The sequence below is a fragment of the Gouania willdenowi genome, chromosome 13 (assembly GCF_900634775.1).
Source record: "Gouania willdenowi chromosome 13, fGouWil2.1, whole genome shotgun sequence".
Classification (NCBI taxonomy): Eukaryota; Metazoa; Chordata; class Actinopteri; order Blenniiformes; family Gobiesocidae; genus Gouania; species Gouania willdenowi.
In genome coordinates this window covers 8527933-8551974 of record NC_041056.1, presented here as the reverse complement: position 1 = coordinate 8551974, position 24042 = coordinate 8527933, and the positions used below count along the sequence as shown (strand labels likewise).

Genomic DNA, 24042 nt, shown 5'->3' with positions numbered 1-24042 from the left:
TAGAAAATCAAAAAAGATAAATACAAAATCAAAGCATATATGCATATACGTACACCCGTATGCACGTGCGATTGCAAGTACAAACATACATATTACACGTGGATTGCAATCATGGTAAAAAGGCAAATTTATATTGAAATTCTCGACTTTTGGTCTTTTTCAAGGATCCAACTCGAGCAGTAATACAGTTGTTGCAGGCCAAGAGAGTCTCACTGACGTAGATGACACCAAGAATGTGAAGGAGAATGAGGAGCGGTAAAAAAAAAAAAAAGGACTTCAGATTTTTATTTTTTTTTGTATTTCAATCCATGAAGAATTTTAAGTCCTATTAAGCATTTTCTCTACATTTTTCTGACTCCAGGTTGAATCACATAAAGCGGGCTCACAACCGTCTGGAATCACGCTACAGCAACAGTTCAGGTGGATCTTACGATGAAGAAAAAGGTTTGTGCTTTTCACTTCTGAACACTACAGTGTGCATAATGAATGTGCACTGATATATGTTTCTATCATGTTTGCTTTGAACCCTAATGACTGAGTTGTTACATGAGTAAAGATAAATACAAATGTGTAGTATTTTTGCTTTCATTCAGGTGAGCCGTTGCCGCCCTATGCTGATTGGCTGATGGTTGTTATCGAGTCCAATCAGCCCCACCCACTTCCCATGCCTTTGAACGGAGGGTGTTGGGCTCCCCTGGTGGATTTTTTACCAGAAAACATCACTCCCAGAGGACCACTGCACAGGTTATATAGCTTTTTATTAGCGATGCACTGAAATTCCGGCCACTGAAAATGTTCAGCCAAAAACGACTGAAAAGAGCTTTTTCGGTTTGCGACCGAAATACTTTTCTCAGCGAAACAAGCCGACCAAAACAAGATGTTTCACCTTTAAACACTGCGATCAGCGCCTGTCTGAAATTGGGCCAACGAAGGATGTACGTGGACGCACAGAATGGCCATATTTTAATACATTTGAGCACTAAAGCACACATTTTACAGAGATCCTCTGCACTTAGTGCACTTGGTTCACATTATGAAGATCATTACTTGGATGAGATTAAACCAGCATGCACAAGAAATGATGCACGCCACAATGAATGCAGAGAATGGAGACGTGCAGTGCAGGAAAGTAAGAGTAAAGATCACAGTCAAGATGTTCTTCATCAAGAACTTTAATGCACTTTGTGTTTTCATGAGAAAACATATTTAATTTGACTCTCTTTCAGCAGCTCAGTCAGTTATAGGCCTGTACAATATTATGTAAACGATGAGTGGGATAAAGTTAAACATTTTATTTTGTATTTTGTTTTTATTTCATATTGTGCATTGTTGGAATGTCAGTGCAAAACAAGTCTTTTCATATTTTTTAATTGATTTATTCTTTGAAGCATTCATATTCATTCATCCAATTGCAATGCTTTGATTTTAGTGAGGTTAGTGCACATTTATGTATACCCACAAATGCAATGGTACTGATAATTTCCATAATAATTTATTTCGGTGTTTTGGTTTTTGGCCTTGGTTTTCACATTTTTGGTTTTCTGTCGGTGCATCCGTACTTTTTATTTTACAATTTTAACTCTATTGTATCAACAGTATAATAATCTGTTTCCTCTAGGTGTAATATAGCAGTCATCTTTATGACAGAGATGGTCGTGGACCACAGTGTGCGAGAGGACTGGATCATACACCTGCCGCTACTGCTGCACGCTCTGTTTTTGGGTAAAATTGAACCATCATTGCATTGAACCCAGTAAAATTCCTCTTGTAGTGTTGATGACTAACTGGACTGGATGTTCTCTTTACTCTAGGAATGGATCACTTCCGTCCACAAGTGTTCGAGCACAGCAAACGTCTCCTCCTCCACCTGCTCATCACTCTGTCTTGTAACAACAACTTCCAGGCCATCGCCTCCGTCCTCCTGCAGACACGAGAGGTCAACGTTACCAAGACTCTCACCTGCAAACAGAGTCCTCAACCAGAGCATCTACACTCAGGTAACTGTGTCTGCTTGGGTCCTGATTAATCTGCTTAAGCATAAACCGTCACTTGAATAGTTTTGGGGTAGAATTCACTGTTCATGAAAGTCCTGGGCATTTCAAAACATTGGCTCTTTTCTTTGACTAATCTCAGCTGGAGAGAATGTTTCGCATTCCTTTTGGACAACAAATTTGTTTTTTTTATCTAAAGTGAAAATATTTTGACGTCGTGCCAGAAGCAAAGCTGAGCACAGAGGAAGTCAATGGTCTTAAGCATTCCTTAAGTGTTATTTTTACCCTCTTGCATAAATTGTTGCCATCTGCCAATGATTGCTGAAAGTGTTTTTTTTTCCTCTCGCAATATCCATCCATTTGTTTTCTGAACTGTTTTTTTTTTTCGGGTCTTGCAACAATTCCTTCCAAATCCCAACAAATATACAAATATTAACAGATTCTCAAATGAATCGTCGCTGTGAAATGTTTCATTGTATGCAATAATATTAAATTTTAATGTGAATTGAATTTATTTTACTGTGTTCTACTGTTTTTCAACCTTTGGGTCATGACCCCATGTGGGGTCACCCAAAATTGAAATGGGGTCACCAGAAATGTCTTGTAATTAATTTAAAAAAATACTGATTAAAATTGTTTTTAAATAATAATAATAATAATTATTATTATTATTATTATTATTATTAATCATAATAATAAAAGGTTGGGAACCACTGATTTAGCAGCATATATAGCAGTAAGCACATAATGGAGTTAATTTCACATTCATTGCTTCACAACTGCTCCATGACTTTGTTCAACTAACAATTGCAATATGATTGTTTTTGTTTTTGTTTTTTTTTGTGCTTAGGAGGTTTTGACTTCCTACGTGAGTGTCAGGCGTCGCCCGTTCCAGACTCAGGTCTGAGTTCATCCTCCACGTCTTCCAGCCTGAGTCTCGGGGGCAGCATCAACAACCTGCCAGAGGTTTCCCTGGATGTGGACGAATTTGTGTCCTCCAATAAAATAGACGAGAAGACGAGTAAACTCATCGAGTTTTTAACTTTAAGGTGCGTTTTTAAAAAAAAAAAATGTATGCGTGTGTCTACTTGATTTAAACGCATTAGCATTCATTATGTGGTTTTAATATCAGAAACAGCTGGAATAATTTGATCAAATATATTCATAATATACAGAGTACGGTGTCCATTTATATTCTTTACTAAGGTTTTCAGTCAATTGCAGCAGAGTTAGCAAAAAGCTCATTTACATCTGGCAGGTAACAAGACAGAAATACAAAGTAAAAAACAAGACAGTTCATAGTAACCATTGCCAAACAGAATAAAATACAAACACAATAAAGTGAGTAAGTGCAATAAAATCTAATTATTCAATAGCACATTTTTTATAATTAACAATGCAGTCTAAATACCAGGATAATGAATATGTAATCTGTGCAATAAAGTGATAGGAAACATTAATACTTAACACCGTTGAATCACTTCTGTAGCAGCGACTTTAACTGGTGTGTATTTAGTATTTACAGTGTATATTGTATTTCTTGACGCATGTACCCACCTAGTGGTTTTGCATGTATATTGCAAGACCTTTTTTGTTGTTTTGTTTTGTTTAGTTTTTTTTGCTCTACTGTTAAATGTAGGTTGTTTATTAATAACAATGATTCACAGGTGCCATATTTTCAAATGGCCTTTTTGAATTTTCTGATCAATGCTTTTAGTGCTTTATTCTGTGTAAAATATGATATCATTGTATGATCATTCATGTTTTTATTTTATTATATTTTTATTGTTTTATATTATCATATTGTATCAAATGTATATATTTATACTGGTTAACTCAATAACTGTTTAATTCCTCAATTTTCATTTGCACATTTGTTGTTTTCTTTCTGTTTTTGGTTTTATAGTTTTTATATGTCCTACATTTTGCACTATTATCCTATGTTAGTATTAATTTTGTTCTTACTCTTATTCTCTGCTCTTACAGTATATTGTGTTGCTGCAAATATGAATTTCCCCTCTGTGCATCCATTCTATTCTATTCTGTTCTATTGATTTGCAGAGCGTGTGGACCCCTTTGGTGCCATGAAGACATTTCACCAAAAAATCAGGTTTGCAAAAGCACCGTGCAGCTGACAAACTTCCTGCGGCATGTGGTGTCTGTGTTCAAAGACTCCAAGTCTGGTAATCACTTTCACTCACTCAGCTTCATTATCTAATATACTGTATATTACATTAGTCTGATTTTGAGGCTCTTAATCTGCTGTTTTCTTCTGCCTGTTCTCGGTCTAACTAGATTTCCACTTGGAGCAGCAGCTCAGCGATCTCGCTCTGCAGACGGCTTTGTGCAGCTCCTCACGTCACTACGCCAGTCGATCATTTCAGGTGTTTCGAGCTCTCCGTCAGCCCATTTCCTCTCATTCAGTGTCTGATCTACTTTCCAGGCTGGTGGAAGTGGTTGGTGAGCATGGAGAAGAAGTTCAGGTTGGTGAGCTGTCTGTGTATATGTGTGTATAGTGTGGCTTTTAAAATGATTAAAATAACAGCCATACAGTGTATTATTTATTTATTTATTTTAATTTACATTAGTCATTATTTATTTATTTTATTTTATTTTATTTTATTTTATTTTATGTACTAATCAAAAAAAAAAATCCATTTTATAAGTGTTACAGAAGGATCTAAGGGCATATTTGTTTTGATGTCCAAATATTATAAGTTATTTTTGAATAAGTGGCAGGAATTAAATATGTGTAAACTAAACCCTGCTCATTTTCAGGCACAGTTACAGTTTTTTGTGTGTTTTTTGTTGTTGCTTCCTTAATTGTTTTATTTTTTTGTTTATTTTCTTTTTACTTTTGGAATTAAAATGATTCATGTCTAAAATTTACATTAAATTACATGAAAAAAAAAAATATATATATATATATATAAAGTCAATGTATTAGCCATTCAAACAAATAAAACGAGAGAAATTTTTACTTTTTTCTTTAAATGATTTAAGATTACAAGATAAATATCTTATTTAAGATTACAATAGAATTCAAGACTTAGAACTGCTTTTTTATTATTTTTAATTAATGTAGTGGGATCTCTTTGAATATTTTTTGCTTGTAAGTTTTTTTAACTGATTATAAAGTACACACTATACAGTTCGTATCCTCCAGAAATTCCTGCTTTTACTTCTGACAGGGCTACGTGTTGGAAGTGCTCCTCACACTGGAGTCTGTGGTGGAAAATCTAGCTGAATGTCTTAAGAACACTGATCTAATGGCCATTTTGACAAGGTACGTGTCTCTACTTTTAACAACCGGTACCTCTACTAGAGGTTTCACTCTCAGGTTATAAAGTAGATTCTTTGTTAAATCCACTGTCCTGTTAACTTCTATAACCACTTCTTAATGGACACTGAATTAAATACTTAATGTTGAAATCTGAAGCAAAGACAGTTATAGTAGTTTACACCTCATTACAGCCCGATATGTAACGACAACCTGAAATGTAGCAAGACCTGAATTGTTGTAACAAAAGTGCAAAGGCCGATATGTAAATATTTTTGCCTTTTTCATATATATAAACTTTTTTATATATGTATCTGTGTATAATACTACTTTCTACATTGAAGCAATAAGGCCTTTTAATCCATAAATGATTGACTGACTTTATGATGTAATAAGATTATTCCACTATTAGGGGAAAATGTTTTGCCTGCCCCATAATGTGATAATGGCATTAAGTTTTTACTTTTTTGGGCTCAGCATCTTGTTACATTATTGACCAGTTATTACAATTCGGGTGTTATTACATTATTTTTGTTACATTTCAGGTCTTGTGACATATTAGGCTTTTAAAAATAAAATGCAATGGTTCTGTGACCATACTTGTCCACATGTGAAGTCAAATTGACCATATGATCTTTGTTCATTCACAGAGCCTCGTCTCCAGATTTCCTCACAAATCTCAAGTTGTTGTCCAACCGAAAGAGCACGGGGCAGCTTAATCTGAGAAGAGAAGAGAGGAGCAAACATCAGAGAAGTTTTTCCGTGCCCAAAAAATTCGGAGAGGCCGACAGGTGGTCGGATCCACCTCGGAGCGCAACCCTCGATCGACTCCAGGCCAGTGAGCAGCAGATTCTGTTGGCGAAGTCGCAAAGCCCGTCTTCATCCAAACACAACGTCACTGACCCTTCCAGCATCCACCATCCAATCAACCTGCTGGCCACCATCTTCTGGGTGGCGGTGTCCCTCATGGAGTCCGATTTTGAGTTTGAGTATCAGATGTCGCTGAGGTTGCTGAATAAGCTGCTGGCGAACACGTTGCTGGACAAACAGGAGAACAGGGAGAAGCTGGAGAAGCTGCAGAGTCAGCTGAACTGGAGCAGCTTCACTGGGCTGCAGCAGCTGCTGTTAAAGGGCTTCACCTCCGTGTCCACCACTGACCTCACGCTGCAGCTCCTGTGCCAGCTCACATGTGTGTCCAGAGAGCCTGTGGTGGACACATCCCAAGTTATAGGTACTATTTAGGAATCTGGAGAAGAGGGGATTTGAAAGTCCCTATGTCCCATTTTTTACATCATATGTTTTAAAAGAAAATCTAATTCTTACGCTAAATACAGTGAAATACAGGAATACGGAAAACACTTAGTATTTAGGGTGCATATATTTTTTTAGTAGAGATACAAAACTGTGACAAAGTTTGGCCTAAAATATCTAAAAATGTGCTTATTTTAGAAGATCATTGCCTTAAAAAACACATAGTTATGCATCATATTCTTTTTATTGCCATTTAAAAATGTTTTTCTATTGGAGTGAAGCGTTCAGCCTGCTTTTTAGCAGCTTTTTCGGACCCTGTGCTGCTTTTGGTTGCTCTAAAAAATCAGGAAAAGTTAAAGATGTCGATGTAACTCTCTTTTGTTTACCGAAAGAGAATAAAAACAAATGTGACCTGAAAGAAATCTGTGACCGCAGGGGGTGACAGTTCCAACTCTGCGATTTGGTAGTAGACAATGAAGCAGAGAAGAAGAGCTCTCTTTACCTCCCTTAAATGGTGCGTGGCTAATGCTCTGGTGGCTGAAGTTAGCGAGTAAATAACAGATTATTGAAGACTCACAAACCCTGAGAATACTAGTCAACACACTGTTTAAGGGAGAGTAAAGGTCCCTTAGGAGAGCTCTTCTTCTCTGCTTACCTGACTTTTGGCCAAACTTGTAAAAAAAAAATAGGAGGATACCTTTAAATAAGCAAATTTTAAAATAGCATTTTTTAAATATTTTTTTTCTCCAACTCTAAGAAACACATTTCAGATCAGCAACAATTATGAGTTTCCATATTGTTTGACCTCTAATCTTTCAATACTGTGTAAATCTTGGTTTAATTAAACGTCATACTTTATTTGCTTGAGTTACATTTCCCAATAATACATACAAAAGAAATGCAAGCACTCAATAAGTACATTTGAGTTGCCTTTTTTCAAATAATGCCATAACTATCTAAAGTATTTTCTTTTTGAAATTTAATAGTGTTTCACTCAACAGTATTCTACAAATTAACCCCTAGAACAGACAGACATGTTCGTTTAACTTCTATTCTTGCTTTTGTTCAAATAAACATACATAAATTGATCTCTTAGGCTGTATTTGCTGCAGGTCTGTAGTAAGAAGTATTTTTGAATGCATTCTGGAAGAGTATTTATTTTTGCTTTGAATATTAATGCATTTTTTGCAATAAAACAGCATCATTCATTATGTCTTAAGATCTACTCCTAAAAACTGTTTTGTTTTTAAACCAACTTTTTCTCTGATGGTGTAGCTCTTATCTGTACTTTACAGACATCACGTCACACCGTGCTCATGTTTGTATTTTTAGGTGAATGACGTGCTACAAATTGTTTAGTTCTTCAGTCAGAAAAATGTAAATATATTTTGCAGAATGAACCCATTACTGAGAATTAAACGATGTGTTTTACCTTTTAGGCTTTCCCTTAAATGTCCTCTGCCTGCTTCCACATCTGGTGCAGAACTTTGACGCCCCAACACAGTTTTGTCAAGATGTTGCTGAGAAGATCGCCCAGGTTTGATTATTTCAGAGTTTAATTTAACAGTCTTATATTGGCTTACAGTATTACAAAACTCATGCTCTTTTTGTGCCTAGGTTTGCCTCGAAGAAAAGAATGCCAAGCTTTCAAACCTGGCCCATGTCATGAGTGTTTACAAAACTCACACGTACACGCGGGACTGCTTCTCTTGGGTCAACGTGGTGTGTCGATATCTTCACGAGGCCTTCTCCGACAACACCCTGAGCTTGGTTACTTACATGGCTGAGGTTTGTGCACTTAATCTTCAAAGTCTCACTTACAGTTGTTCGGAAGTGCTAAAATAAATCTGATGTTTTTTGAACAGCTGTTGGAGAAAGGCCTTCCCAGCATGCAGCAGACACTTTTACAAATCATCTACAGCCTGCTGAGTCACATGGACTTGAGTGGGATTCAAGCCAAACCGTTCAACATAGAAGTGTTGAAGACCATCGAGAAATTTGTCCATGTGAGTTCACACGTGCTATATAGAATTTGCAATTAGCCAGTAATGAATAAGTGCCAAGGCTGGCAGTTATTTATAATTACTATATATGATTTAGAAGAACATCTTGAGCTGAGGTTTATTTGTTTATTATTATCATTAGATTTAGACCTTTCTTAAATTGTCTCATGGGAATCAATCAATCAAACTTTATTTATATTGCATCTTTTTTACAAAATCAATTGTCGTCTAAAATGCTTCACATAATTTTGCTCGAGTGATTGAAAAAAGTTAAAAATAGGCTGATAAAAATATTTAGAAACTAATGCACGCAGAAGTAGTTTAATAAAATACTTAAAGAGATGAAAAATGAGAGAGTCATAGATAAAAACAAAGCAGAGAACGGCGGAAGTTATAAAATACAAAACATTAATTAGAATAAGCATAAAAACAGTAAAAGTTAAAAACAACAATATTAAAAGACAGGAGATCAAAGTACATTTCCTGAAAAAAAAAAATGTCTGAATAAATAAAACCTTTACATATCATTCAAAAAGAAGACAAAATTAACTTGCTGGAATTATTACGCAGAAGTCAAGGACATATTAATGCGATCAGCAGATGGCTCTGAAGAAGACTGGCAGTTGACAGTCAAAATATGTTGGGAGATCAAAGTCAATTTCCTGGAAAAAATGTCTGAATAATGAAACTTTAGTATAATATTAAAAGATTTAACATATTTGTTAAACAAATATATTTGATATTTGATTTGAACATATTTGATTCTGCTTGTTTTAATAAACTTTGTATTATTTTGCACGTCAGTTTCAACCTTTTTTCCACACTACACCTTTTTTACCATCTACATCATTACCTGGGGGAGTCACGACAAAAATCAATGCGAAAACTAAACGGCTACCAGTGTGAAGACTTTCAAATAAGAGTAATATGTGCCCAGCTTCTGGTCTTTGCAGAATTTTGAATGAACTGGAGTTGATTTGTTGTATTTTTTGGTAGACCAGAGAGAAAATCATAAACACACCCAAACTGTCTGTGTACCTAAGTGCCACTGACTACTTCAAAAATAGAGATGCAAGAGTTAAAAAAACAAAACAAAAACATATGTACATACTGTTATGGTTGTATATGCATTTGTGCTAGTAATAATATGTGTTTATTTGTGTGTTGCCTTCAGACTTCCCACTGGAGAGAAGCCCTGAGTATCTTGAAACTTGTTGTTTCCCGATCAGCCAGTTTGGTGCAGCCTTCCCTGCCACAAAGCGACTTCTCCTACGAAGACATCAGTCGCGTCTGGGATCGCTCCTCCAAGGCCCTGCCTGGAAAAACGCTGGATTTCCACTTTGACATATCTGAGGTAAGAGGCTCTGTGTTTTTTTTTTCTGACTTTGTTCAGAGGGTCTTACTGAATCTGTGTGGCTCATGGAAAGGTTGGTGCCTGCATGCTTGCTCTTGTTTTTTTTTTTTTTTTTTTCCAGGGTGCGGTGCTTGTTGAGGTTATGTGGAATCTTTATAAGCACATTGGGGAGGAAACATTTCCTCCCTTTACTCACAGTGATGTCTTTTTTTTTTTTTTGACCAAACCCCTGTGATTAGCCTAAGTGCTTAAAAGAAAAACACAATTATTAAAGCAGAGCAGAGTTGGAAATGATGTAAAAGGTACAGACGTGTGTGTGTGTGTGTGTGTGTGTGTGTGTGTGTGTGTGTGTGTGTGTGTGTGTGTGTGTGTGTGTGTGTGTGTGTGTGTGTGTGTGTGTGTGTGTGTGTGTGTGTGTGTGTGTGTGTGTGTGTGTGTGTGTGTGTGTGTGTGTGTGTGTGTGTGTGTGTGTGTGTGTGTGTGTGTGTGCACTGAACAGGGAGCTATTTGTGTGTGTTCAAGAATTGCAGGAAATGATGTCAACTCTTAGCTGCCGCCTTTTGTTGCATGGGAATCAAGGGAGTTCAAATGCATAGACATCAGTGTGCGTCTTTATAGTCTAGAAAACAAACATTCCTAAAATACTGCTGATATTTTTAGACACAATAATATCACAGAGGAGAATAAAACACCATCTATCCAGACTTTTTTATCGTCAACACTTTCCGTCTGCACATGTTCTTATGTTTGTGTGTTTGCTCACAGACGCCGGTGATTGGTCGGCGTTATGAGGATTTGCAGCGTTCTCCAGGCCAAGATGCAAAGAGCAGGAGCACCGTGGTGACCCGCAGCACTTCCTCCACTTCATCAGGGTCGACCTCCAACAACGTCCTGGTGCCAGTCAGCTGGAAACGGCCTCAGTCGTCACAGGTCAGATCCTTTTCTGCTTTGTATTTCCAACAGGTATTTTATTTTTAGCACTGATTGGATGGATTTAATGTACATAATCAGACTTCATTGTATTTTTTTTTAGAGAAATTATTTTTTTCTTTGACAAACAAACTTTTTTTTTTGCTTTTTCCCGTTTTGCTCTTTCGGACTTGAGCCTAATGACTCGGGAAGACTTGATTTCCTACCTTTACATGACAAAATATTTTATAAAATGCAAGTAATATTAATGATCAGGACGGCACTCTGCCATCCGAAAGGCAAACATGATTTTGATTGACAGGTCCACATTTAAACAAACTGACAGCCAATCAGGAAACAGCTGAAAACTAAAAACCAAGCTGGGATGAGACGTGCAAGCAGTAGCAGAGAAAATGATTCCAAGAATGATATCCTCTGGATTTAAAGATGATACCATCGTTAATAATTCATTCGAAAAAATTATACCTCGTTCTACTTCCCTGTATGAATATTGTTTGTTTGCTCTACAGAGGAAGTGGGAAAATTCTAAAAAAGATGCTGAAATTATTTGTTTATTAAAGCCTTATGTTAGATTATATCACTATTGTTAGACCAATATGTTCTGTGTTCAAGTAAGTCATTCTTCTTCTTCTTCTTCTTCTTCTTCTTCTTCTTCTTGTTCTTGTTCTTTTTCTTGTTCTTTTTCTTTTTTTTCTTTTTTTTTCTTTTTTTTCTTTTGTTTTTTTTTGTTTTTGTTTTTTTTTTCTTTTTCTTTTTCTTTTTCTTTTTCTTCTCACACTGTGCAGAAAAGAACAAGAGAAAAACTGGTGCATGTGTTGTCCTTGTGTGGACAAGAAGTGGGTCTCACCAAAAATCCATCTGTGAGTAACATTTTTATAAAAACAAGTGAACATTATATCTTTAGCATCTCATGATGTTGTCTCTCACAATAGGTGGTGTTCTCCAGTTGTGGCGAGCTGGACCTCATGGAGCATCAGCCTAGTCTGGTTTCCTCCGATGATGGAACCCGGGACCCGGACAACATGGACGACAACACGTCAGAGCAGCAGTTCAGAGTCTTCAGAGACTTTGACTTTTTGGACGTTGAGCTTGAAGATGGAGAGGTGGGTCCTAGAACAAAAGGAAAAAGTTTTTAGGTGTAGAAAAAGCAATAGGATTGAAAAAAAAAAATCTCCAAAACATACAGGGAACTTGTCTTTTCTTGGCATCTCTGAGGTAAAAATATCTGGTCAGGTGAACCTACTCTGTGTAATGGGATCTTTTTCTCTGTTTTTTTTTTTTTTTTTCTCCGCTGTGCTATGAAAGGAACTACAGGTAAGTTTAGCCACATTGTGTTTTATGATGTGAAGGAGAATCTGCTTGTAATAATACACAGGTTGGATGCCACAGTGGACACGGTTACATAATGATTTTTAATTCGGAATTCGTTATTCCAAATTAAATAATTCCGAATTATAGTGTTCTGCTTCATGTTTACAAGGAAATAGTCATTCCCGAACTGAGGTTTACATGGAAATCTGGTTAATTCGGCTTTAGTTAATTCCGCTTTAGCTCTGGGGGTTGGGAAGGCTCTGATTGGACAGGGGGCTGTAACACAGAAGACCACACATGAGAACTTTTTCCACCTTTATTTTGATTGTAGTTTTGAAGCAACAGCTCGACATTAACACACTTTGGTCCACGGAGCGGAATTAGATAGGAACTAATCACCGGTAAATAAAGCTCAGTAAAACCCCGGAAAATAATAACCAGGAATAAATAGTTGATTCCTAGTAAAGATAGTAGCTCTAACAACCGTTACCATGATAAACATGGTGATATTACAGCCTGTGCAGCAGTATGGGGACACAGCTCTATTCCGGGCCGCCATGTTGGATTATGTCATCACCCAGCGCGTCATTGCCGCAAGTTGCACATGCGCAAAATGACTGGAATTGCCTTAAAGCAAATCTACGTGTTCATAAGAAAGAGGAATAATTTAATTCGGAATTAAAAATGGAATAAACCAGCAATCTAATTAAAATTTAAGTTTAATTCGGAATTAAATTAGTATTAGGAATTAAGTGTTTACAAGGTCAGGTTAAAGAGGAATTAGCTGTTATTCCGCTTTAAAGAGGAATTAAACCTCCCATGTAAACGTGGCCATTGTTGTTAGGGTCACATGCACATCAGAATACAAGGCAGACGCATGTTCATGTAGAATAATAATTTTACATTTTGATAAGCGCTACAAGATGACTATTGTTATAATTGACGCTATATAAATAATTTATTTTATTTTATCATATGATACTTTCATTTGCTTAGGGAGTATATTTACATTTAAAAATAAATGGTTCTCCCTTACAGTGTTAATAAATGTATTCATAAATGTTGCCTCCCTAATACTATTTTTGAAATGAGAAAAAAAAACTTTTGTTGCCTTTTTTTGCTTTAAAATGTAAAGACATGTTTTTAACCAATTTTTACATATTCTGAAATTTAAGGCTGACCTAAATGCAACTTATTTGCGTTATAAGATTAGCATCAGCATTAGATTTCACATATTCACTGCATGACTGTATGTGTGCAGTGCAGTAAGTAACACAGGTGCATGTGTTTGTAGCTTTTGTATTGAGACATGATGTTTTGTGTCTTGGTACTCGGTTGCTCACAGTTGCTCTGTGTTTCAGGGAGAAACTATGGACAACTTTAACTGGGGAGTGCGGAGACGCTCAGTGGACAGTCTGGATCAAAGTGACCTTCAGCCTCTGGAGGAGAGTCAGCTGTCCAGCAGCCTGGCCAGCCTCAGCAAGATCACCCATGAAGACTCAGATGAGTCGTCTGAGGAGGATTCTCTCACTGCCAGTCAGACCCTGTCCCACTCACAACTTGTACGTTTATATCGTATTAATGTAAACATAAGATGGCAGAAAAAGACATATTATAAAAGGAAATATCTTGATTAATAGGGTGAAAAAAGGTTTATTTTTACACTCTCCTGCAGTTTTCCAAGCAGTAAAATACTATATTTACATTTTTATATTATTATTATCATTTTAGTTTTTTTAAAAAGCAAAGCAAAACAAAAAACATTATTATTGTTATTGCATTTTTGTTTAAACATTTGTTTATACACTCACCTGCAGTTTTTCAAGCAGTAAAATACTGTATTTATTATTATTACAACTATTTTTTTAAAAAAGCAAAGCAACGCAAAAAAATTTAAATAAAAATAAGATATTATTCTTACATTTTTATTTATTTAAAAAAAGCAAAGCAAAAAAAAAGCAAAAAAAAAACTAAACATAAGATGGCAGAAAAAGCCATACTACAACAGGAAATATCTTCAATAATAGAAAAAAGTGGTAAAACGTGTTTATACGCTCTCCTGCATTTTTCCAAGCAATAAAATACTATATTTATTTTATTAAAAAAGTATATTAATCTTGTTATTGTTATTTTATTTTTATTTATTTTTTTAAAAGTAAAAAGTCTTGTTATTTTGTCCAAACTGAAGATCAATATTCTCATAGAAAGTCATCTTCAATCTTTGGAGTATTAATTCAATTACTTATTCCAGTAATTCATTTATTTCAACCTTCATTTAAGCAGCTGGGCCACACTGAGAATGAGTCTCTTTTCTTGTGTTTTTGCAGAGCGTCAACCTCTCCTCAGTGGCAGACATCAGTAGCATTGACTCTCAGTTGGCCTTTTTTGACTCAAACTCAGCCGATTCCACTCCTCTGAACTCCAAAAACCCCAGTTTCGAGGTCCAACTGCCAGAGGACTCGAAGCAGCGGGTGAATAAGGGCTTCAAAGTTTCTGAGATCCTGGGCGCTAATCATTCCTATCGCAATTCTATCCTTGAGTTCTTTACTAACTTTGCCAAATAAGAGCTTCTTCTCTGTCACGTCTTTTCTCGTTTAACATTTAATTTTGCTTTGGGATCGTTTTATGTTATTCTGGTGCGGCGCTATGACTTTTTATTTATTTATTTTTTAGATTAGAGCATGGATCATTGGGCTTGTATTTTAGTAGTTGCATGCAACAAAAGAATGATCAAAGGCCTGCAAGAAAAAAACACTTTGGGCTCTGGGCTAGTTTTGCCTTTATTTGTAGAATAAATAGAAAGAAAATGGGTTCCAGCCAAAAAAAAAGAGCAGCATTTCTCAATGTCTGTCTGTCTGTCTGTCTGTCCATGTGTATGTCCGTCCATCTGTTTAAAGGCAATGTGTATACCTGTTGCTTTTCTGTGGGTGGCTTCAGGCAAGAACTAAAAACTCTTGGCATGTGGAGGATATAAAAAGGTTTACACATTGCCTGTCCCAAAGCCTGAGTGTGCAGGGCCACAATCATGGCTACGTAAAAACACATAACATTTAATTTGACTAATATATGCACACAATATTTACAAAATTATAAAGAAAACACCCCAAGAAGTGTCCATAGGGCCCCCTGGCAAGGTTAGTGTATCCGTCTATTCAACGGTCTTTATTCACGCTGAGAGTAATATGATGTAATAATAAAGTAAAGTGTGACAAAGGGAATACGATTTAGTATTTTCTTGTCGTTGTTTAATCACTAGCCACAAATTCTGTCTTTTTCTTTGTACTGTTTAGCATGTGTCACGAGAAGATGTTCATGAAGAGGATATTTCACTCTCGATTATTGAATTCCCCTCTGAATATCGCTTTGATGAAAATGTAACCATAGATGTGATGTCACGTGATGATAAAGGACAACTGGACGCTGACATTTCCCTCGCAAGGTAATGAATCGTTGCCTCGGGTTACAGTTGCCAACATTGTTTCCAATTACAATGTAATAACCATTATTTTTCTATCCTCAGAAACTCAATTACAATTTTGTTCTCAGTTACGAAAGTCAATTACAATTAATCACAGTCACTCGCGTTAGCTTTCTGTTAGCATCTCTTATTATGATTTTCAGTGTTAAAATGTGGGAAAGCTTGAAATTTTAATAATTGTTAACTACATACAGTATGTGAAGAACTGTACATAGAACCAAGGATGGAGTAGTGGTTTTAAAAGTGAGGGTGTTCTAAGGGTAGCGCAACTGTCGCCTTCCATTTAGTTCATGAAATTAATTTACTAAAACCATGATAAAGCTGTTTGTAATATTTCCTAATTTTAATTATCATTCCCCCAGAAAACCTTAAAAGTGGAAAACTTTTTAACCCCCTTTTTTTTTTTTTAACCTTTTTCAACTTCTTTTGTCCCATTTTTTCCCATTTTCCCAAAACATATGAAACTTTTCTGTTTTTTCCAGACTTTATCTTCCTTTTGCCAATAAATATCCCTTTCACCAGATTTTTATCAATTTTTGCAAGTTCTTTTTGACACTTTTATACAATTTTTGTCCTCTTTAACCACTTTTCATCCAAATAAGCTAACTTTGGCTCAATAAATATCACTTTTTTCTATATATTTTACCTCTATAAGTTCCACATTTTTGCCTTTTATCACTATTGTTTGCCACATTTTACTCATTTAGGATACCTTTAGCCATTACATACCACCTGTTTTTTTGCCACTTTTGACTGCTTTTGGCCCATTTTAGTCACTTTTCACTCTTTTCTTGCAAAGTTTTTGCCACATTTTTTGCCACCAAATTAGAATTACAATTATAATTATGCAATATTTGTTATTAATTATCACTTCACGATTACAATTATATCTGACCTCAATCCTGTTTGCTAGCATACAGAAAAGTGTTTTTACTTGGTTAATAATGTGGATTCATGTCTGCTCAGTCTTGCTGAAGAAGAGCGAGATGACACACTGGAGTCACGGTCCTCACCACCTCCGTCTCCCTTCTTCTCCGCCATCCTCGCCGCTTTCCAACCGACCATCTGCGATGACGCGGAGGAGGCTTGGCGGAGTCACATCAACCAGCTTGTGTCAGACTCAGACGGATCCTGTGCCGTCTACACTTTCCACGTGTTTTCTTCACTTTTTCAGGTTTGCTCCTCCATTATCCTGCTAGCTGAGATGCAGATTCCATTTTTTTTTGTTGTGCTGAGTAACAGGATTAGTCATCCGGGTGATTAACCTTTAAAAGAAAGAGCATTAGCAGAAGAGGCCCTTCTAGATACAAATAGGAGATGCTGGAGATGCTTTCAACTGAAAGAATTCATCCAAGAATCATTAAGCAGATGCTTTTCACTTCAGTGGCTTAAGCTGACAGGGAGAATGAACAATATATGTGCCTTAAAGAAGGGGTTTTCAACCTTGGGGTCAGGACCCCAGATGCCTTCAAGAAACTAAGAACATTTTTTTAAACAATTTGAGTCCTTTTTTGCTTCTTTTTACTGTCATATATTTACATATATTTTAACTTGTCATATTTTAACCTATGTTTATCATTTTTTCTTGCCATAATTTCGCTCCATTTATTGCATTTTTGCTACATTACTCCCATTTATGCCAATTCTCCATCAAATTTCAATGCCTTTCTTGCACATTTTTTCACTTTCAAGGCATTAAACCTTTTCCACCATTTATCCACCTAATGTCCAATTTTAACCTCTTTTCACCACATTTCATGCTTTTTTTTTTGCCAATTTAACCACATTCATGATTAGTCGTGCCCATTATCTGCCAGTTTAAACTACTGCAATTGTTGTTACTTTTAACCAATATCTGTGGTTTTTAAAGCCCCATTTCACCACCTTTTCCACTTTTTGTTGCTTTTATCCCATTTTATTTCAGATTAAAACAAGCATTTACATCTTTAAGATGACTATATATTATGGCACAAATAATAATAAACTTACTGGATAACAGTAGATTTTCAGATAAATTAATAAATGTGGTTATCACAGATTCATAGAACAATGGACCATCATTTTGCTGACTTTATGGTGGGGCCGCAAAAAGCTCTCCCCTTTATTCCCTCTTATAGATGACCCTGTCTCCACATGACTGTTCTTCAATGTTCATATCTGTGTTCAACCACCTTCAGGTACAGTGGGGGTCCCCGGTCTCTGGAACCTTTAGTTTTGGGGGTTGCGGGCTGAAATGGTTGAGAACCACTGCCTTAAAGCAATGGTACCTCAATAATTTTTCTTTAGGACCTAGCATAGCATCCTCCCTTGATAACTTACTGTAAGAACTGATCTTCAAAATAAAAAGTGTATTTTCCATACAAACAGCTTAAAACCTATTTTTGAGTCATGATGCGTCATTTCAGAACTTCTACCTAAAGGATTTAATCATGATTTGACAACTGTAGCTCTGTTTTCCTTTGTTTTCTAGAGTATCCAGACCAAGTTTTGTTCCTTGACCTGTGAGGCTGTGAGCTACCTTGGTGATGGCCTAAGAGGTCTAGGATCAAAGTTCCTCATTTCTTCTCAAATGCTAGCATCATGCTCAGACTGTCCCACACTGTTCATGGATGCTGACACAGTAAGTGTCCTGACTTTCAGCAGGTTTTATGACTTATTACGAGGGATGGGACGATTTATGTTCAACAAGTTATCGCAATATTAAAATGTCACAAGAAATATTGTCATTGGTACAAGTGGTTTCTTGATAGGACCCCCTTGAAAACGAGATGGTTCATCTCAAGGGGTTTATCCTATTTTATTTAATATTTTGAAGCTTTCTCGTTCCTACTTTGTCTGTCCCAAGCAAATGTGTATTTTCAACTGTAGGAGCCAGAGGCCGTGTTCAAAATTGCATACTAATGTACTAAATACAACACACAGAATAAGTATGCTGTTTATTATATACTATTAGTAGGATTAGGATGGTGACCATTCCCACTAAAGTATATTTACAAGTTTCCCAAGATGCATTTCAAACCTACAAGGACAAAAACGTGTCCTTGTTGATTCTCCACACTTTAATAGTTCTGAAAACATTTTAAGCGAGAAAGTGACCAAGTAGAATTTCAACATGTGGTCATTTGATTCATAAAACTTGCGTAAACACATTACATTCCGACATTTCAGAGATTTTTAGAGATCCGCCATTGTGCTACTGACAAAGCGTCTGGTTAACTTCAAAACAAGAGCCCTATTTACAAAAGCATTAAAAAAACCTAATGGAAGACAAGAAGAGAGGCTTTTGTTTTGAAAAGTGGATGTTTGATTTTTAGCTTGAAGCCGGTCGCAGGATAATTTTACGTTCCGCTGGCAATGCATCATGGGGCGGTTGAGTATGACTAGTGTGCCCACCGTGCATACTTCAAAACTGTTCTGATATAATATACATCAGTGTATTTCTCGCATACTCAATCTTTTTATACTATCTAATGTGAACGCAATACGTACTCAATTTGACATCAAACTTAGTATGAGTAGTACGTTAGTATGAATAGTACGTTAGTATGAGTTTGTACCTTAATATGAGTAGTACGTTAGTATGAATAGTACGTTAATATGAGTAGTACCTTAGTATGAGTAGTACGTTAGTATGAGTAGTACCTTAGTATGAGTAGTACCTTAGTATGAGTAGTACCTTAGTATGAGTAGTACCTTAGTATGAGTAGTACGTTAGTATGAATAGTACGTTAGTATGAATAGTACGTTAGTATGAGTAGTACGTTAGTATGAATAGTACGTTACTATGAGTAGTGCGTTATAGTACGTTAGTATGAGTAGTACGTTAGTATGAGTAGTACGTTACAATGAGTAGTACGTTACAATGAGTAGTACGTTAGTATGAATAGTAAGTTAGTATGAATAGTACGTTAGTATGAATAGTACGTTAGTATGAATAGTACGTTAGTATGAGTAGTACGTTAGTATGAATAGTACGTTACTATGAGTAGTGCGTTATAGTACGTTAGTATGAGTAGTACGTTAGTATGAGTAGTACGTTAGTATGAGTAGTACATTAGTATGAATAGTACGTTAGTATGCAGTTTTCAACACAGCCATAGTCAATGTCCAAAAGTTTCAATTGCTAAGAGAAAATGTTGACATGCTAATGATGAAAAAGAACGTGTCCATATTTTAAATCTGGACTGTGTAGTTTGATGTTTTAATGATTTTTTTTTTGGTAAGAAAGGCACAGTTTGTCAGTCTTTTTTTCTTTTTATTTGCAAAATGACACTTTTTGCTTCACATTAAATTAAAATTAGTCTTATTCATGTTATTGTTTATATTTTATATTCACTTGAGTTTAAAAAGATATACCCAGAGTATATGTAAGTATGTCCAGAGTTAAAGTCAAATAAAATCATGGGTATTTTTCTAAATTGCTATTTTTGGGGGAAAAATATCATCCAATATCATTATCGTGAGGCTAGTGTCGTACATCGTCCCTTATTGTGAACTTGAGATATTGTGCACCCCCTAATTATTACATAACTGAACCTTTGCTTTCACAGATTATGTCTTATGGGCTCCTGGAGAAAATGAAATTCAGTGTGTTGGAGCTTCAAGAGTATCTCGACACGTACAACAACAAAAAGGAGGCAGCGCTCACTGTAAGGAATAAAACTGTTGCATTTATTCTTTAAATGTCTTTATTAACATGTGATGATCTTTTCTCCACAACAAAAAGTGGTTGAGCAACTGTAAAGCCACGTTTCCCAGAGACACCATGATGACATGTCAACCAATGGAGCATGAAGAAAAGGTACTTTTTACCCTTTTTATATTCAAATATCAAGAGTTGTATAACTGTCTAATGACAAATCACATTTACATGAAATAGTTTTTGTTCTTCATATGGCAAGAAATATCCTGTATTGAAAATTCAATCTAATCTAATCTTCCGTACTGTACTTTCTGCATTACGATTACTCTGTGATACTGTAGCCCTGTGAGTGTCGCCTTTTTATATAATTTGTATTTGTTTATATATAATTCTACGGTTCATGAAAACCTTAAGTTGCCATGTATTGTCATGCTGACCATCAAGTTTTTGTGCATGTTAATAGATTTTGTTCCCTCGAGCATGAAAGCAAATTTATTTATTTTTTATTTTTTTAATATTGCACAAATATTGCACAATTATTATTATTGCACTTGCAAATAAGAATATTTTCTGCTAAGACTGAGGTAGTCATAAGACTTCTACCAATTGAGTGTTTTTTTAGGAAATAATGTACATATAAAAGTATTTTGCAGACCCTTGTTTAACCATTAAAAGCCTCAAACACAAGAGATACACATTTCTCATTCAGATATTTATTTTGACATGTTTTGGGCCTGTGCTACAAAACTCTCAGCTTCACCAGCACCAGTGTGAAGGTTAATGGTTGTAATCTTATTTGAGAATAGCTTTATTCTTGCGGGTTGTAAGTTTTTTGTTCAAATATACAGAAAATAAACAAAACTTGTGAAGAACATGATCATGTATTGGACTGGACATTTATTTTGTTATTAAACTTAAAGAGTAATATGACACATTTTTACTTTAAATGACAGAGTTTTAATTGCCTTGATAAATATAATTTTGCAAAATATAATACAGTACAACAAAACTGTCAATTTTTATTTTATTTTATGATTTTAAAGACTGAAATTAGACTAAAACTCTAAAATTTAAACTGATTTTCAATGACTAAATGTTAACAAAAACAAAAATAAACAAACTAAATCTACACTATGGTTAGAGTAAGTAAGACTAAAATGAAATTTAAAAAAAATCATTGTCAAAATTAACACTGGACACAACTTCCTGCAACGGTCTAATCAATAATGATGTTGTTTTTTTGTTTTGTTTTTTTAAATTAATTTTGAAAGTGATTATGTTTTGTTTTTGTGATATACAAATGTAATTTATCCATTGATTATAATTGTAAAATTTTATTCTCTATACTTTTCTAAATTACACTTCCTAAATCCTTCGCCACCATCTTTAAAATGTGGTTTTCTCACTTTTATCCAGTAGTTCTCAAGCTTTTTCATTCACGCCACAAAACATTGACATTGTGTCCCACAGATTGAGGAGTTCTGCATTTAACTTTTTCATTTAATTCATTGTAACAAGAAGCTCGTGCTTAGTTCTGGTTTTCAACTTTTCTTTCCTCTTATTTCTTTCTGCATGTAAGTCAACTATGGCTTTACCTTCTGCCTGTTTTTGTCACTTTCTTCCTGCTCTGTGTCATGCTTGCCTCTTAGCAAATGGAAACACTCGCTGTAAGTTATATGAAGTCTTTTTATGTCTTTTATTTTCTGAAAACCCCAAAATTCAAGTCATCATTACAGTCATTTCAATCTAAAAGAGTACAAACAATCTGGGAGTAAACAATAATAATAATAATAATAATAATAATAATATAGACGAGAGAAGAATTTGATTTTAAAGTCAGTTTGATTTTAAAACATTTAACCTTTTTTTCTTACTTCACAGCAACTGGAGCTTTGTCAAAGACTCTACAAACTCCACTTTCAGTTATTGCTGCTCTTCCAGTCCTACTGTAAACTGATTGAACAGGTCCATGCAATAAGCTCCATTCCTGAGGTAAATCTCCTTGTGTCCTGATGTCTTTTATTTTTAAACTTATTGTCACAACCTGTAGGTTTGAATTCAGAGTTTGTTAAATTTGTTCAATTCAAATCAAGTGAAATATTATGCCTGTTATATCAACTTAGAATTCAGTGGGTTATTTTTTAATTTATCTTTTGTTTCAGTAAAGTTGCTGTTGATATATTGATTATTATTTTAAATTGTAAGTTTAGTTAAGTCTAGTCTATTTGTTGTCTTGACTGTAAATTCTGGTGAATTTTCTGTGAGTCCCTAGCCCAGATATAGGCAACTGGCAGACAAGGGGCCACATGCGGCCCTCGGTCTAATATTGTGCGGCCCCCAAAACGTGCAAAACTACTTGAAATAACTCATATAACACCCAAAAATTGCTGCAAACATACACAAGTCAACTACAAATATAAACAACATTAACAGAAAGATTTGCGAAACAACAATAAAAATACACAAAATGACTCCAAAAGCACATAAAGGAACAAAAAAAAAGCAGAAAATGAGAGGAAAATATCCAAAACAAGAGCCAAGCAAACAAGATGACAGCAAAAATACACAAAATTACTGCAAAAACACACAAGACAACTACAAATATACACAACAATAACAGAAAGAAATGCAAAACAACACAAAAATGCACAAAATTACTCCAAGAACAGAAAAATGTACATAAATTCAACAAAACACTTTGGGTTTTTCCCCCTTGCTTTAGTGTTTGGTCATTATTGTAGAAGCTAACATGAATGTTGATAATGTGGCCCTTGAAGCAGACAATCACATATTTGTGGCCCTAATTGGTAGTTTTTCTGCACTGCAGGCTTCTCAATATATTTATATATCCATATATTTATATACTATTCTCAATTGCTACCTATGAATTCACCGTCCTCCATCTCCTACACAAACTACTAACATTCATCTCTTTCAATTTGTAGTTGACAAATTTGTCAGAAGAGTTGAGTGATTTGAAGAGCAACCTGAGGCTAGCTGCAGCCACTGTGGCTAATGAAGAGCTAACAGCTGCTGACAGTTCTTGTTCAGAGCCCGTCTTCAGCTCCTCTGAGGCAGCGGTGCAAGCCATCCTGGAGAGTCTGAAGAACAGCGAGTTTTCAACTGCTATCGGCTACATCCGTGAGTGCAGGTAAGACCAAACACAAACCCTTTACACTGCACAGTAAAGTGGAGAGTGAAACATCTGTTTTCTTTGCAGAACGTCATGGCCTAATGATATCTTTGGCAGCCACTCAGAGGACGAGGTCCAAACGTTACTAAACATCTACTTCAGACATCAAACTTTAGGTCAAACAGGAGCTTTTGCTCTGGTGGGATCAAAGCAGGACCTCACGGAAATCTCTGTCAAGTTGATGGAACTGAACAGAGTCACTCGGGACATGATCAGAAGAGCTCAGGGCTACAGAGCTATCACTGCTTTTCTTCCAGACTCCAAAGTCTCAGGCTCAACTCTTTGAGAAAACTGGGAACTCTTTTTTTTCCACCTTCTACCAAGACCAACTTCTCTTTTTTTTAAAGCAGGTATCTCAGAGAATATGCTTCTTTCTGGCAATAAACAAACTGTTATCCAAATTCCTCACAATGGACCTCATTAATCAACCGTACGGCATGTGTTCGACCATATTCATGCAAGCTTTGGTATTTATCTATTCTGACGTTAACGTATAGTTCCTTAAACTGATACAAATGCGCTGCAGTATTCTATAATGTGATGGATTATAGGTGAAATTGGCTGAAGGCTTAATAAACACAGACAAGGGACAACATTTAGTAATTTTTA

The 24042-nt window shown here is 35.6% G+C and overlaps 1 protein-coding gene across 4 annotated transcripts in view; it reads left to right on the top strand.

Annotated features, from left to right (window-relative positions):
* Positions 1-23834, top strand: part of frya (furry homolog a (Drosophila)) — a 58265-nt gene extending 34431 nt beyond the window's left edge. For 2 of the 4 annotated variants that reach the window (XM_028465641.1, XM_028465643.1), the window contains exons 35-62: positions 165-255; positions 362-444; positions 594-744; positions 1619-1722; positions 1812-1997; positions 2842-3040; positions 4053-4174; positions 4287-4474; positions 5183-5277; positions 5922-6502; positions 7962-8059; positions 8140-8310; positions 8388-8528; positions 9700-9879; positions 10645-10809; positions 11595-11669; positions 11742-11912; positions 12115-12123; positions 13482-13682; positions 14448-14591; positions 15411-15559; positions 16565-16772; positions 18069-18218; positions 20149-20247; positions 20325-20399; positions 22122-22232; positions 23186-23391; positions 23461-23834. In XM_028465641.1, the coding sequence (XP_028321442.1) occupies positions 165-255; positions 362-444; positions 594-744; positions 1619-1722; positions 1812-1997; positions 2842-3040; positions 4053-4174; positions 4287-4474; positions 5183-5277; positions 5922-6502; positions 7962-8059; positions 8140-8310; positions 8388-8528; positions 9700-9879; positions 10645-10809; positions 11595-11669; positions 11742-11912; positions 12115-12123; positions 13482-13682; positions 14448-14591; positions 15411-15559; positions 16565-16772; positions 18069-18218; positions 20149-20247; positions 20325-20399; positions 22122-22232; positions 23186-23391; positions 23461-23719 (4412 nt within the window). In that variant the 3' untranslated portion in view covers positions 23720-23834. The remainder of the gene's footprint in view (positions 1-164; positions 256-361; positions 445-593; positions 745-1618; positions 1723-1811; positions 1998-2841; positions 3041-4052; positions 4175-4286; positions 4475-5182; positions 5278-5921; positions 6503-7961; positions 8060-8139; positions 8311-8387; positions 8529-9699; positions 9880-10644; positions 10810-11594; positions 11670-11741; positions 11913-12114; positions 12124-13481; positions 13683-14447; positions 14592-15410; positions 15560-16564; positions 16773-18068; positions 18219-20148; positions 20248-20324; positions 20400-22121; positions 22233-23185; positions 23392-23460) is intronic. The other 2 variants (XM_028465642.1, XM_028465644.1) reach the window with 1 other exon arrangement.
* The last annotated feature ends 208 nt before the right edge of the window (positions 23835-24042 follow it).